General features: G+C 42.8%; 1 protein-coding gene across 2 annotated transcripts in view; it reads right to left on the minus strand.

Annotated features, from left to right (window-relative positions):
* Positions 1-200: 200 nt before the first annotated feature.
* SPAG1 (sperm associated antigen 1) overlaps positions 201-16650 on the minus strand; it is an 83465-nt gene continuing 67015 nt past the window's right edge. For both annotated transcript variants that reach the window (XM_056823269.1, XM_056823268.1), the window contains exons 14-19: positions 12515-12690; positions 7656-7797; positions 6877-7003; positions 2841-3005; positions 921-1289; positions 201-773 (exon numbers count right to left, since the gene is read on the minus strand). In XM_056823269.1, coding sequence (XP_056679247.1) covers positions 642-773; positions 921-1289; positions 2841-3005; positions 6877-7003; positions 7656-7797; positions 12515-12690 — 1111 coding nt within the window. In that variant the 3' untranslated portion in view covers positions 201-641. The remainder of the gene's footprint in view (positions 774-920; positions 1290-2840; positions 3006-6876; positions 7004-7655; positions 7798-12514; positions 12691-16650) is intronic.

Below are 16650 nucleotides of genomic sequence, written 5' to 3' on the forward strand. Positions count from 1 at the left end.
TTCTTAGAAGTAGCCTACGTACAAGATGTTCCCAAAGTCTTTGTGCTTATTAAAGCTTACACTGCTTTACACTTAGTAAGCTTACACTGTTTTACACTTAGCTTTACACTTACACTTACACTTAGTAGATTTATATTGCATCAGCAGTATAAAAACAGGTTTTATGTATTTCATGACAAGAAATGAAGAAGACGCAGTAGTCAGTTTTTTATGGAATTCCATTTTTGAAATCAAATAAGTAAATATATTTCTATTAAACTTTAAAAGGTCTCATTTTCATAATAAAAGAGGATACACATTCAGTTCAATCATTTTTATCAAATGAACGACTAAAAGGAAAGATGGAAGCTACAAACGGTGAATGTACTTAAATATGTTCAAAATAAATCAATATTATGTCAACTAATTAAATAAACAGATGTTCAATCTCTAGGGAAAGCCAATATATACAAGGAGAGGGTGAGCAGCAGATTGTAGAATGTGCATACACCATCATCGGCAAACCTTCCATAGTCCAGACAAAGGGGGCTTCTTTCAAAGCCCTGCACTTCATCCATCCCACCAAGCAGTTTAGAGCCCCAAACCACAAATATTTACAGGACCCACTCATGGATGGGGAAATTCCAAAACATCATCTTGGCTTAGAGTTCATAATGTTTCTTCAAGTTCTGCACATCCTCTAAAGTAAACGCAGAGTTTGATTTGTCTGAAAGGAATTCCAACAGCTGTTGGGTTTGTTCTTTTTGTCCTTTGCTAAGCAGCGTCAACATTGTCTGAAAGATAAAGAAAATTACATTCTAATGACGGTCCAGTCAGCTGGCATTTTAAAGATCAAAGCAGTATTAGTCCTGACATGTGAACTTTCTCTTTTTAAAGCCCAGTGATTTGCATAAGGATGAAGACATCTGGCAGCAGCTTACCGTAAATCTTTCCGCTTTACTTAGATGTAAAAGATGCTCATAGACCAGTGCAGGATCATTGTCAAGAAGATAATTTTTCAGAGCCTGGATGAGGAGGAGGAAAGTATCCCCTTCCAGTTTGTTACTCAGCAATGCTGGCAGATCTTTCGGGTCTGTGACAGCTAAGAGCTTTGCACAGGCTTCTTCATCTTTCCTGGTGTTTATGGCATTTAGAACTTGTCCAAATTCGTAGGCATTGGCAGGTTTTGAGATGTGGAGTTTTTCCAGGCCTTTCGCTGGGGGCTTGCTGTCTGCTGGCTCTTTCTCCAAATTGTGGCAGGGAACTGAGACATTCTCTGGGGAACCATCTTCAGGCTGTTCCTCCATCACCTTTACGATGGAAAGAATTTAATTTTGACACTAAGCAACACAACATTAATAGCCACACGTATTAGCTGATCCAGTTGTTTCCTAAACTAGTGTTTAAATTAGATATACTTTACACAAACATGGATTTCCAAAAAAAAAAGAAGAAGTAGAAGGCCCTTGTAGACACCATTTGAAGTTCTCAGTTTTGCAGACGGGCAAAGGATGGTCCTATGGCTAAAGTCATACAGCAGCGACAGAAGTAGTACAGACTAGAATTTGAGGCTCAAAATTCCCAGTACACTGCTATGCCCACCAACATTTACTTTACCAAAGGGGTCCTCCAGAGAAGGAGCTCCCTTAGAGCACCGAAAATATGAGGAGCAGCTGGGTGTCTCAGTGGATCGAGAGCGAGGCCCAGAGATGGGAGACCCTAGATCCAAAATCTGACCTCAGCCACTTCCTAGCTACGTGACCCTGGGCAAGTCACTTAATCCCCATAAGGGGGGGGGGGGGAAGAGGGAGAGGAAGAGAGGGAAAGGGGAGAGAGAGAAAAAGAGAGACAGAGACAGAGGGGGGAGGGACAGGGAGAGGGGAAGAGAGAGAGAGAATATAATATGACCAAATAAAGTTATATTATATTTTAGGAACACAACTAAATTAATAACAAGAAGTACAACTATTTCTTTTCCTTTGTTGTTCTAGACATGACAAATAAGATCTGATTGAAATAAACACACACACCCAGATAACAAATGTTGTCATTCTTTAGAGAAAAGTATTTCTAGACCAAAAATTCTCAGCTTTCCTTTTCCTGGAAAATAAATCGGAAGCCCAAGATGATGACTTTCAGCACCATCTCTTTCATGGATTCATTGAAGAAATAATAATTAGGCACCAGAACAGGAGAAGTTTAGCCAGACTCGTCCTGCCCTCGTGGAGCCGACAGTCTGGGAGGAGGACACGATGTAAATGGAGAGCGCTATGATGCGTGTTATGTGACTGACTCTTTGCAGGGGAACAAGACTGTGTGGGGAGGAAGGCTGCACCTTGTGCCCACGTCTGAGGGAGGGGAGGAGAGGAAGCTCCAAGAAAGCTTCATGGTCTAAGAGACAGGGTTTGACTGGGGCTTTCAAGAACCCGCAGGAAGCGAGTATGTGACGACGGGGAAGACCCAAAGGTGGAAGAGCAAAGAGCTGTCGAGTTAGCCGGAGAGAAGAGGGCAGAGAAGGGAGTAACAGGATAAGAGCTCCGGAAAGTTCGGAGGTGCCAAAGTATGGAGGGTCTTGAGGGTCTTCAGAGGGGCGTGGCAGTAGGGGCAGAGGCCGCTGATCGCCACAGGCTTCACTAAGGACAAATCAAGCAGAGAGGCGTAAGCGGCAGCAACAGCATTTTACATTAGCTGAAGCAGAGAAAGTGGGTGTAGTGCTGCGCTCGCCCAGAACGTGGGGGCGGGGTGTGTAGGGCTGAGGAGGGACCAGCTCACCATTCCTCTGCCTCCCCCACCCCAAACCCCTCGTTGCCTCCGGAAGCTGACGTTTCATACCCCAAGAGTCGCTTTCACCATGACAATACCTCTTCAATTTTTATTCTCCTTCTTTCCTTTTCTTGGCCGTGGAGTGGCGCGTCATCCTTGATATTAAGAAATACAGCGATCTCTCCCAGCTCCTTCCTTGCTTCAGAAACATCTGGGTCTATTAGCAGCACCTTGCTGAGATCATGAAAACTTTCCTGGTAATTCTGAAAGTCAAAGTGGGGTGTGGGGAGAAAAGGAACTCTTATAAATCAGGCGAAGCCCAGCACGGGTTAGGGAACTGGGTAATGTTCATTTTCTGCACTGAAATAGAAGGCGGAGGCGTGCTGGCTCCACGCCGGGAGGCTCCCAAAGCCACAAATCCTCCCCTTCAGGGCTGTGGGGCCAAAGCGTGACATCGTGTAACCTGGCGGTGAAGTGTGTGTTAGACATGCAAACAGAGTGGCTTCCTGAAATCACACGGCAATGGCCATTCGTCCTCCGAGAGTGCAAGGTTCTGCTAAGTACCTCCTCAGGGAGTGTCCCTCTCCAGGAACAGCAAACACGGGGCTCCGGAATGAGACAGGGACGCAAAGGACCGTCTTTTCTTTAACTAAATGCTCTGCTCTCTGGCCCCTGCCGGGGCACATCTTCATGGAACATTTTTTATTACTACAAAAATAGCTGTTTGGGGGGGGGGGTCGGATCTTGGGCAGCAACTCAACAGTAACATGATCTTACCTGGGCCAGTGACACTTGCCTCTGGTCAGTCCCAGAGCTTAAACTGAAACCCAGGTTTTCCTCAGCCCAGAACCATCTCTATCCACTACACGGTTATCTTCTACTGATGAAATACTATTGAATCATTCATTGGATACTATCTTTAAGAAGCACCTCGTACCTCAATATTAATGCATATGAATAAGGAGACATTTCCCTGACGATGACAAAGTATAGGGTTAAAGGCTGGAGCAGAAATAAGAGTAGAGATTATTTACTTTTCCCTTTGTTTGATGGTAACTGCACCCTCTGCTTGTTTTTTATATGCCTTCCTTTAAGAAGTACACCAGATCTGAGCTCTGGTGAGAGCTAATGTAAGCCCTCGCTGCAAATTCCCCATCTTAGCTGGTTTGCCTCTATTATTATAACCCACCCAAGTATGTTTTGACCATTGTGCTTACCAAAATCTATACCTGATTCCCACAATGAAACTAAAAACTTAGTTCTACCCTCCTCGTGATCCAAGTCTCTAAATTCAGATTATTATTCTCCCTGGACAGAAACAAGGGTTGAGAGCTCAACCCAAAGTCAGAATTTATCTACCCAAATTATCTAGCCATTGCCACAGTGAAAGACTCTGAAAGAAGAAGGGTGATGAACAATTTTTAAAAGAAAGCATAAAGGGGGTCAACCTGGGTGGCTCAGTGGAAAAAGAGCTAGGCCTAGAGATGGGAGGTTCTGAGTTCAGATCTGGCATCCATCCCTTTCTAGTTGTGTGACCCTGGGCAAGTCACTTAACTAACCACTTTTGCCTAGCCCTTACCACTCTTCTGCCTTAGAATCAATATTTATAGTGTCAATTTTAGGCTAGAAGGTAAAGGATTTTTTTTCTTTTTAAAAAAGAGAAGAAAACATAAAGGAAACAAGTTTTAAATGAAACTAGAACAAGGCTGCAGGCACATATTTGTTCCAAATAGTTCTACTAGGCCAAATCATGTCAAATAAATAAATACATATAGTGAGTGGCACTCAGAAAACAATGAGCCAAAGGGTCGCTTATGGTGCAGAAATGTGTAAAAAAAAAAGTAAACAAAAGCTATGAGTAATACTGCTGAATAACTTCATTTAACATGATCTTTCGGGGGAAGAACTCTGAAGATGTTAGCAAATTTATTTTATGAGAACAATTATTATTTTAAATGATCTTAAAATAAAACTATTATCAAAATTTAACCAATATTTCAATAACGTCCCTAGATTTTGTTCATCTCTTTTTAGGTGGGTGTATTTTCATGTCAAAACTTCTGCATGGCGTGAATGCCAAGGAAAAAGGGTAACATAAAACAAAACTCCATCTTTCCTCTAAGCTAAATGTTACTCTAAGATGGGCTAAAAACTTGTTCTCTCACCTTGTCGCCATCAAATAGCAACAGGCACCCCATACCCTGTGAATCTTAAAAACTACTCAGACTGTACTTTAGAAGATTTGATTTAGCTATTCCCTTATTGTAACAATGGAGATATTTGGTCTAACAGAATCAGGAATGTCTTGGGAACTTTACATTACTCCACCCTAATTAGACATACTTTAGGGGAAGATAAAGTTGTAAACTCCTGATTGAACAATGAAAGTACTTAACTCATACTTTACAGTGAAGCTAGAACTTAAACTAAGTCTATTTTTAGATCTAATACAAAAAGTTGTTAAGTACCTGTAAAGGTTAAATTAATCACAAAAAGGTCAAGTAACTCACAAAAGGCAAGCTTAACAAAGAAGTGTTAAGTAACTCTAAAGATATAATCTAACCAGAGAAGGTGAGAACTAAAGAGTGGTGAGAACTAAGAATGGGCATCCTGGAAAATATCGTCTACTGTGATTGGTAGATGTGAAAATTTAGGGGAGGTGACATAAGGTGACATAGGCAATTCAGTTCAGAGTGGAACTGGGTTCTGAACTCAGTTCAGGAGATTGAGTTCAGTGGAGGACTGGAGTTTCCTTGGAGACGGTCTCATGGTGAGTGATAAGACAGACTGCCTTTCCTTAGACTCAGGAAAGCCAGAACATTTTAAATTCGTTCTTTTCTCTCTGTCTCTCTGCTCGCTCTCTCGCTCTCTCTGTCTCTGTCTCTGTCTCTCTTTCTCTCTCTCTCTCTCCAAAATTCCCAGCTGACTTGGGTATTTTATTAGTTGGGAATCATCCCTGGTGACCAATTATTTAGATTTTAAAGTCAAAACACTCAAATTATCCTTACAACCGGCAGTCATTCCGCTTGCGGGCTTAGACGTCCTCGGGTGGCCTCTCCTTTCTCCTCTTGGAGCTCAGGCTCTCTCTTTTTTAACCTCTTGTCCTACTAGGGGCACCTACAAACATGACCTAGCCAGGCTGGTGGTCCTCAGTAACAGCTTCTGACCCTGCTTAGTTGTGTGTGCTTTAAGCGTGACAGGCATTCATTCGGAATAAAGAAACTAAAATCTATGTACGAAAGCCCAGAACACTGGCATTAGAAGGCACCGATCATTCCATCCACAGGTGCAGCGTTATAGAGGAAGCCTAGGTTAAGGCCACAAAGATAGTTAAAAGAAGGCAGAAGTAGACTCAAAGTCTCTGAATGTAGGCTTCATCAATGTCATCTTTAGAATGAAATATACACACAGGGCTGGTATTCAAAATTCTTAACCGTCTGGCCCAAATTTACCGCATCAACCTGATTGTACATGACCACCCGCCACAAACCCCGTGGTTCCATCACACCAGGCTCCTCCTGTCCCTTGGGCAGGACTCTCCATTTCCCACCTCCATGTCTTTGCCCCAGCTTCTGCCATCCCTGGAATGTGCCTCCTCTTCTTTCCCACTCTTAGAATTTTTTGTTTCCTTCAAGGCTTTTAAGCCTTTCCTGATCCTCCAGGCTGCTAGTACTTTCCCTGTTGTCAAAATTACTTTCTATCTACTCTGCATATCTTTTACAGGGACTTGTTTACCTCCTAAATGAAGGTAAACTCCTTCTCCCTCCCTGCTTTCCTTCCTAGCCCTGGCGCTTAGCAGATGCTTAATAAATGCCTGTTGGTCGTCCGATAATTCAGTTCTCTTTTTCCCTCCATGAGAAAGGATTATTTCATCTGTCCCGTGTTTTTGTTAGTGGAAGCCACTTGATTTGTTTTGACATAATTTTCAGTTTGGAAATTCATAGGCTCCTCCATTGGGAGCTATAGGGACTTCTTGTGCCCTCCAGTCTGGCTCCCCCACGTTATAGTGGAAGAAGCTGGAGCTCGGGAAAGTGAAATAACTGCAAAGCTCACACACAGAGCCGCAACTAGCTGGGCCAGAACTCGAACCCAGGCCCTCTCACTCCAAATCAGGTTCTTTCCCCCTTTTCTTACCTTTAGTCCTTTGTGAGCAAGACCTCTCCTATAGAACGCTTTCACGTTGGACTCTTCTATCTCCAGAGCGCGATCACAGTCCCGTCTGGCTTCTTCGAAGCAGCCTAACTTCAAGTAGCAGAGAGCCCTGGGGGAGGGAACAGGGCATCATGGAAGGCAGTGACCGGCGCCCATCCACAGAGGCCGGGAAGAGCCTCAGAGAGCGGGGCACGGGCCGGGAGCGGGCAGCCCCTAAAGGGCTCGGCACCATTACTCCAGGCCAGTTCTAGGCACTGGACAACTCCCTATTTCTGATCAGACTCCATGTGGTGCTCATCAAGAGAGGACAGAAGCAGAAAGGTGGGAAAGAAGAGCGGAGAAGCACGACCCACAGGAGCCGCCATCATGTTTATGAACCTGGAAACCACCTCGAGAGCCTCTGTGAATCCCAAAGGAAAAACAGTAATTAGAACAATTTATATTATTAAACAAGGACAGTTAAGTGGCTCAGTGGGTAGAACACAGGATCTGGAGACAGGAAGACCTGAGTTCAAATCCAGCCCCAGACATTTCCTAGCGGTAAGACCCTGGACAAGTCACATTGCCCTGTTTGCCTCCATTTTCTCATCTGTAAAAAGAGCTGGAGAAGGAAATGGCAAACCACTCCCATATATTTGGCAAGAAAGCCCCACACAGGTTTGGGTTTGGATGGGACAAGTCAATAATGGCAACGACTTCTACTGGAACCTCCTGTCAGCTCAACGGCAACATTAACAAAGGCTGAGTCAGCCCCAAGTTACCTGTTGGTGTAGATGACACATTCGCTCTGACTTATCTTCAAACACTCGCTGTATTTCTCAAGAGCTTCTTTATAGTTTCCTTTCTTTACAAATCTGTTTCCTTCTTCCTTAAGGGCCACAAACGTTTCTTCACATTTTTCATCTATGTGGAAGGAAAAAGGGAATTTTTTCATCCAGGCAGCTTTAAGGTAGTAACAGTGATGGGCCTTGTTCAAGTTAACCCAACTGAGGCTGCTCTCGTCATGTGAGAGTCAGTGATAACTAGGAAAAAACCCATCAATTCACAGTGGTAAACTGGATATACTAACGCATAGTAATGGTGTATTTAAGACTACCACAAGTTCTGCCTTTTTTTACCCCTCACCTTCTGTCTCAGAATCAGTACTGTGTATTGGTTCCCAGGCAGAAGAGTGGTAAGGGCTAGGCAATGGGGGTCAAGTGACTTGCCCAGGGTCACACAGCTGGGAAGTATCTGAGGCCAAATCTATACCCAGGACCTCCTAACTTCAGGTCTGATGCTGTGCCCATTGTGCTAACTAGCTGCCCCCAGGAGTTCTTAAGATTAAGCACCAGGATGGATTTTACAACTTACTTGGTGTTTTCAAATTACTTTTTCTCTACTGGGTGGTTAGGAACTCTGAGTCACTGCAGGGTAACAGGCAGAATAGAGACTGAGACATTATGAGGCCTAGCAAAGGGCATGGACACACCAGACATGGTTGTTAACTCAATACCCCAAGATCACAGCAGCCCTTTGGAGCATGATATATACCAGGGATGGCGAACCTATGGCACAGGTGCCAAAGTGGCACCCAGAGCACTCTCTGTGGGCACATGTGCTGCCCCCATCCCCCCAGTTCATTACTATAAGGGCAGAGGGACTTAGGCAGAACTGCTCCTCTCCCGCTCTCCAATCCCATCCCCCACCCCTCTGCCCAGCAGATAATGGGAGTGCACAGGAGGGAAGGTGGACGGCTCACAGGTGGCAGAGCTGGAGGGGAGCAGAGTGCTCAGGGGCACACCCCGCCCCCTTTCCATACTTGCTGAGGACATTCCTCACTTCCCCCACCCTTCCACCCAACAGTACAATGGGAGTGCTTCCTCCCTTCCCTGTGTGGGGTAAGGGGCGGGCAGTATGCACCTGGGACTAGGTGGGGGGGAGGGGCATAGCACAGTCTCTAGGGAGACAGGCACAGCACTGGGTCAGGGGTGGGGTGGGGCCCAGAACTCCTTACCATCATTGTTCTATAGCATCTTCCCACATGTTCTAGTAGAGTGTCAAGATACTACTCAAATTACGGCCTTAATCAAGCTGTTGACTACTTGTAGATGTTAATAAATTTAATTTTAAATGTCAACCACAGATTTTTTTTTACCTATAACCTGAACTATAACCTTAACCTAAAGTTTAGTTTTGTGTACATAGTGTACTCTGATTTCAGAACTTGTGACATTTTTAACAAAGTAACTATAAATAAAATAGTAATTTACTTCCTGTGGCAAATAGAACTGAAGGGCACATCTGCTATTAAGATGCAAGAAGAAAATTCACTAATCATTACTTGAAAAATAAAAACTCATATCTCTCATACCTCCAACCTAAAGGACTGTAAAATGATTAAAAACTAGAATTCATGAAGACCTATAAATCGAATAGTGTGCTAAAGAAAATTCAGATTTTAAAAAAGAACAATAATAATCAATTTAAATATTCTATTATGTATTTGATGCAGCTACTCTACATGAGAGACAGTATAGTGTGGTAAACAGAGAGATGGCCTCGGTGCCAGGAAGACCTGGGATTAGGACCTCCTCAGGCATATACCTGCTGTGACCCAAAACAGGTGACTCTAACCCTTTGGGTTCTAGGCAGCCCTGCAAGACAGGAAGTTCTGGAGAAGGTGGGGATCTGCATTGTTAGAGAGCTTCCCCTCCCAGGAAGGATTCCCTTTACCAATATCATCTTAGATTCAGTCTCTATCCTTCTAGAAATAGTGGTTCAAACATTTTTGAGGAAGGGATTCTTTTTTTTTCATCTTCCAAAACAAAGGGTTCAATGCATTGAAAATGCTCTTCAAGAACCAAACCTCACACTACCAAGATTGTTCACTGAGCTCTCTATCCTTCCTGCCATCTCTTTCCTCTCTCTGCCTCTGCCTCTGCCTCTGTCTCTGTCTCTCTCTCTCTCTCTCTCCCCCTCTCCCTCTCCCTCCCTCTCTCTGTCTCTTTCTCTCTCATCTTAAATCTCACTTTATCTATTGTCTCCCTTTTCTAGGATCTCTTCCATCCTTTAAGAACTAAACAAAATCCCATCACCACCACCAAAAACCCCACTTTTCATTAGATGTTGACATCATCTTGAGCTTCCTTTCATAGTCAAACTCGGGGGGGGGGGGGGGGACGGGACTTATTGACTTATTTTTAAACCTCTAGCAATCAGGTCTACCCCTTGCTTTCCAGAGCTCTTGAATAACATATTTGTTGACCCTTTCTTAGTGCTGATCCCCCCTGCCACCACTGCAACCCTTGACACTGCCGACCCTTCCTCCCTCTGGACACTCTCTGGGTTCTCTGCCTGCTGTCTGACCACTCCTCCATTCTCTGCTTGATCATCCTCTAGGTCCTGTTCCCTGTGCATGGATTTCTTGTCTCGGATCTTTTTTGTTTTTTTGGAGATTTCATCGACTCCCAGAGGCTTAATTACTGCTAGCAGATGACTCGCAGGCTCTGCTTATCCATGCATTTCTCCTGAGCGCCACTCCAGCATTCCCAACTGCAGGCAGCTCCCTATTGTCTCTAGGATAAAACCCAAATGACTCTGTTTGGCATGTAAAGCCCCTGACAATGTGGCTCTAACCTACATATTAGATTCATTTCCTATTCCAGCCAAACTAGTCAACTTGCTGTCCCTGGACATGACATTCCGTTTCCCAATGCCTTGTAGAATCTAGAATCTCTAGTGCTGGTAACAGCTCAGCTCAAGTGCGGCCTTTTAAAAGAGGCCCTTCTGATCTGTGCTGGTGGTGAGCTAACCCCCCCCCACCCCCAGACACAGCACCCAACCTGAAGTTCAGAAACATAGCAGTGTGACCTTGGGGAAGTTATACAGAACTTCTGTTTGCCTCAGTTTCCCATCTGTAAAATGGGGATAATAATAACACTTATCTAAGAACCCATAAGATAATTTTTGTAAAGCATTGGAACAGGGTCTGGCACATAGTAGACGCTTAAGGAATGCTTAGTCATTCCCCTCCACCCCCAAAAAAGGATTTGCTTTGTTAAAAGAACCTGTATCCCATTCTTTTGTCTATATTGATAGCAGGAAACCTTTAACTTTGATTCTGGAAATAGCCAAGAGTCATCTGTTTCATACGCTTACATCTTTTAAAAAATTCCACGTACTATTTTTTTCTTTCTTTTTAAAAAAACCCTTGCCTTCCATCTTAAAAATCAATAATGTGTATTGGTTCCAAGGGTCACACAGCTAGGAAGTATCTGAGGACAGATTTGAACCCAGGGCCTCCTGTCTCTGGGTCTGGCTCTCTATTCACTTGAGCCACCTAGCTTCCCCATGTACTACTTTCAAAACTGCCTTGCTTTTCTATGCTTCCTTCTGAACTTCCTTCTCTTCTCTTCTGCATATTATAAGAACTATTATAATGGTCCTCTTTTTTCTCTTTGCATTTTAACACACTTGTAGACAAAGTAAAGCGACTCTGTTCAATAAGCATTTACAAAGTGCTAGACACTGTGCCGGGCTCTAGGAGGACCAAGGCCAAAAGAAACAAACAAACAAAAAAGACTCTACTATGGAACCCATAGTAAGGTGGTTTTGGAAATAGTTCACTGACCAGACCCACAAAGTGGTGATTAACAGATCAGTGTCAGTCTAGGAGACACTGAGATTCTGTGTCCAGCTCTGTCCTCTTCGAGCTTTTAATAGGCTGGCAGGTATATAGTGATATACCTGTGATATAGAACTGTCAATATAAGGCACATCACTTCCTCTCTCCTCCTCTTTCCCCGGAGAGACATTTCTGCTTGGCAGCCTGCTAAGCATTATGACATCTTGGAGTGGTGGCAGCTATTGTCTCGGTTTGGTGGTGAGTTTTGCCCTGGAGCTGATTTCAGGTTCAGGCATCTTAGCTGAGCACCTTTGGAGGTCAAGCTGATTCTTTCCTCCTTCATACTCCAAAACCTTATCTCCTAATCTCCCTGCTCGGTACCAGCCAGGCAGGGGGGAGAAAACCTACTCCTTTCCTTCTTCCTTCTCCTTAATCTCCTCCACTATCAATTAAAACAACATAACATTTCCAGCTGCTTGGTTTTTTCATTAGGATTTTATAAATTAAATCCTTGGCGACAAAAATAATTATTACATTCAACTCAGCTATAATTTTACCCTTTACATAGCTGAGTGACCTAAAGCAGGCATTCAAGCACTTTCAGCTCTAGTTTCCACAGGGATGTTATACATAGTAAATGATATAATAGATATAAAATGCTTTGCAAACCTAAAAGTAGTTATTATTTTTATGAATTTCAAAAACGTTTTGACCAATGTCATCATCATTGGAATGCATGTACAGCTTCCTAAGGTGACTAATTTGAAGGGTGATAATTAAATGATCATATAGATATAGAGGCATTAAGAAATGCATTTAAAAAAAAAATTCCATTCCTCTAGTTGTCTCTTATACAAGGGCTGATTTAGGTTTTGTGTAACACCATGGAAATATGAAAACATCAATATACAAAGAATTATGCTTCAATGAACTGTGTGGTTTTGGCTTTATCCTAGCACAAGGTCTTGTAGGGAGGGACAAATAAGGCCCTAAAATGACATATGAGTTGCATACCTGTAACGTTTGATTTTTGATGGTGTCCAGAATCAGTTGTTCCATTTTGTGTCATCAGGCCTGCAGAATCTCCTCCATCCAATCTATGTAATTGAGCTGAAAAGGGAACAGTTGGAATTGGTGATAGTTTCTCCCTCCAAGTTGGGCCATCTTGATCTATTAAAGTTCTTGTTATTCTAAAAAGGAAAGAAAAAGTAGTTGCTTCCACTAATCACAGAATTTGTTTCTTTAGTATCACATAAGATTTTACCCTACAGTAAAATTGACAGATGTTTTGGTGTTTTTTTTTTTAATCTGAAAGAATGATTTAAAAAATTAATTAATAATATTTTCCCATAGTTACATGATTCATGTTCTTTTCCTCTCCCCTTCCCTCCCTTCTCCCAGAGCTGACAAGCAATTCCACTGGATTATATATGTATCATTGTTCAAAACCTATTTCCATATAATTAATATTTACAATAGAGTGATCATTCAAAGTCAAAATCCCCAATCATATACCCATCGAGCCACGTGATCAATCATATTTTTTTATTCTGTGTTTCTACTCCCACGGTTCTTTCTCTGGATGTGGATAGCATTCTTTCTCATAATTGACAAATGTCTTATAACCTTATGATGCTATTCAATATGTTCCTTTGGGCAAAATATATAAACCTCAGCTATTTCTAGCCTCTGTAGCTATTCAAGTCCATAACAGACTAAAGAGACTTCAGAAACACCAACTGTTGCAGTGAACACTAAACTATGAAATGAAATTAATGTAATTTTTATTAAGAGAAAAATATTTTCTCACTAATATGTTACTGATTTGGTTGCAGTCATATTTAAAAGCTTACTTGTGAAGAGTTAAAATATAAGATTGAAATGCAGTAGTTCTAGGGGAAAGTTTCCTCTTTTAACATTTAATTATTATATAAATTAGCTAAGTTTTATCCTTAAAAATAACCAAATTGACAGTAATGGTTTCAGATCCTAGTTATATCAGTGAATTGTTTAAAACATATTCACTGATTTACTAAACTGTTAGGAGAGAGAAATGTTATGTAATATTTATTTCCTTTTAAAACATTTTCATAGTTACTATATTCTTACCTTGTAGTTTTCATCTCTAAAATCATTGCAGCTATGTATCATTTGTATGTTTACAAGGCTCATCAACTAGCGAATGACATATTACACCACCAGTTATTCCTGTGACACACTTTACCTTTGGTATATGGTAGTGACTATTAAAAACCCTACCATTCTAACATACCTTTGAAAATCATGATCTTTTGAGTTTATTCCAAATAAGCTGGAAGCCAGTCTTAGAATAATGCATTTCTAACAATATTTTGGTAACAACAGTTGCTGCTAATGCTGATACTAATGTGATGAATTGAGAATCAGTAGGATTCACTTGAATCATTTACAGTCAGGTTCAAGTTAGTCTTGTGTATTAGAGATCTTGTATTTACTAGTATTCATACATATACTTCAGTATAGAAAACAAATGAATAACCACCTCAACCTGCAGATGGAAAAAAGAGTTTCAGAGAAAGAATTTGCAAGCAAAAAATGAATTACCAGCAGAGAAGAAGGAAGAAGCAGCTGAAAAAAGGTGATGTGTTGCCAGGGAGTAAATAACTATGTGCAGGGAAATCTAAAAACATAAGAGATGCCTAGAGAAGAAGAAAGGAATATGGTTAAAAGAGGACAAAATAAAATGAGCATGTATTTTTTTAATCAAGCTACTGATGTTCAGTTTTCCATTATTGAAATTTAATATAGCAAAAAAGCAAATGATTATGGAATTAATAAGTGGATATGGAATATTTTTTAAAGGTATCATCTGTAATTGGGCATGTACATTCCCATGTGCACAAATAGTCAAGCTGGTCAAAGTCCCCAAATGTGATTTTAAAAATTATAAGGCCACAAAAAGAATAAAGCCTTCAAGTTTTCCTAAACAAGGGCAGCTGGGTGGCTCTGTGAACTGAGAGTCAGGCCTAGAGATAGGAGGTCCTGGGTTCAAATCTGGCCTCAGACACTTCCTAGCTGTGTGACCCTGGGCAAGTCACTTAACCCCCATTGCCTAGCTCTTCTGTCTTGGAACCAATACACAACACTGATTCTGACAGAAGTAAAAAAGTTTGTTTTTGAGTTCCTAAACAACAAGTAAAAATTATTTGAAGGGGCCCTTGTCTGTATATAAAAATACTGGAAAAAACGTAGCGGTGTCAAAGGTTGTCTCTGTATATTCCCACCTCTAATCCAACCCTCCCATCGGCATCTGACAAAATCCAAAATACCATTTTTCTCATGTCCTTCCTCCTGCTTCAGAACTTGGTAATGTGGTATACTGGAAAGACTGAATGTTAATCTAGAATCTAAACAAGCCTGTTTTTTTTTTAACCCTTTCCCCCTGTTTTAGCATTGATTTTAAGCCTGAAGATGGCGAGAGCTAGGCAATGCCCAGGGCCCCGCCGCTAGGAGGTCCCTGAGGCCCGATGTGACCCGTCTCTAGGCCTGGCTCTCCATCCACCGAGCCTTCTCACTGCCCAACCTAACAATCTTTTATAAGGAGAAAAGGTTTTCTATTTACCCCAGAACTGGGGTCATTAGTGACGAGGCGTAGAGCTCGGACAGAAGGGAGCGTGGAATGCCCCAGCTGGCCATGGGCCCCTCCCTACACAAAAACTGCAGAAGCAGCAGGAGCGGACCTCATCAAAGCCTCCTCTCCTGGAGAACTGGCCAGCCCGGGAAGGCCTTCGGGCCCAGCCACGCCTCTGTCCCTTGTCAGGATCACCAGTGAGTGCGGAGCAGAGCCAGGCCTAGAGCGAGGCTCTCTCCACCCCTCAACAACAGAATGCGCTCTAAATTCAGCGTAGGAGCACTCGGGCTCTCTTGGGGGGCGGCTCAGAAGCACGACGACTCATCTTCGGGAGTTCAAATCTGGCTTCAGTCCCTGGACCACCCTGCTGGCCCCGGCGAAGGAAACGGCACACCGCTCCCGGATCTTTGCCACGAAGAGTCGGACAGGACTGAACCAGTGCCACGATATTTTCCTTTTCAGTCTCCAGCCCGTCCCTCAAACATCGTACTCATCCCCCCACTCTGTTTTTACGTAGGCTCCCCCTGAGGTCCTCCCGGGATCCTCTCTGACCATAGCCTGGCCATCCTTTAAGGGCCACCTCAGCTACTACCTCTTCTAGGAAACTTCTCCTCATAACTCTGACCCAAAATCATCTTTTTTCCCCAGAGGCCACATTTTGGCACCTGATCACACTGTAGCTTACATTTCCACCCCCCACCCCAATGATTTACTACATTTAAGACTTATCAGGGCAGCTGGGTAGCTCAGTAGATAGAGATCCAGGTCTAGATAGGAGGTCCTGAGTTCAAATCCAGTTTCAGATACGTCCTGCCTGTGCCTAGCTAGCCCTTACCTCTCTTCTGCCTTGGAATTCTGATTCTAAGACAGAAAGTTTGTGTTGGGTTTTTTTAAAGCTCTATGTCCCAAGTCACTTACCTGCCCCTAATAACTAACAAAACAAAACAAAAACACCTTACCTTCCATCTTAGAATCAGTATGGTGCATTGGTTCCAAGGCACAAGTGTGAAAAGGGATAGGCAATAGCGTTAAGTGGCTTGCCCCGGGTTACACAGCTAGAAGTGCCTGAGGCTAAATCTAAACCCAGAACCTTCCATCTCTAAGCCTGGCTCCAAATCCACTGAGCCACCCAGATGCCCCTTATTAACTTTTAAAGCCCTTTAGAAGCTGGCCCCTTCCTGCCTTTCCAGTTTTCTTTTACTTGACTTCCTTATCATGTGATGAAGGGCCTTCTTGCTTGTCTTAGCACATGACTCTCCATCCCTCAACTCAACTTCTTTGTGACTGGCTGTCCCCAGGGCTGGCAATATTCTCCCTTCTCGTCTCCATCTCTTCCCTGGCTTCCTCCAAGACTCAGTTTAAGTCCCACTTTTTGTAAGAAGGTTTTCCTAATCTCTCTTAATGGTAGTGCCTTCTCTCTGAAATAATCTCTAATTTACTATCTCTCTCCTATCCATCCATCCACCTGTCCGTCCATCCGTCGGTCCATCAGTTCATCTTTCTGTCTTTCTGTCTGTCTATATCTTGTATGTTCCTACCT

The sequence above is a fragment of the Monodelphis domestica genome, chromosome 3, assembly GCF_027887165.1.
Source record: "Monodelphis domestica isolate mMonDom1 chromosome 3, mMonDom1.pri, whole genome shotgun sequence".
Taxonomy (NCBI): domain Eukaryota; kingdom Metazoa; phylum Chordata; class Mammalia; order Didelphimorphia; family Didelphidae; genus Monodelphis; species Monodelphis domestica.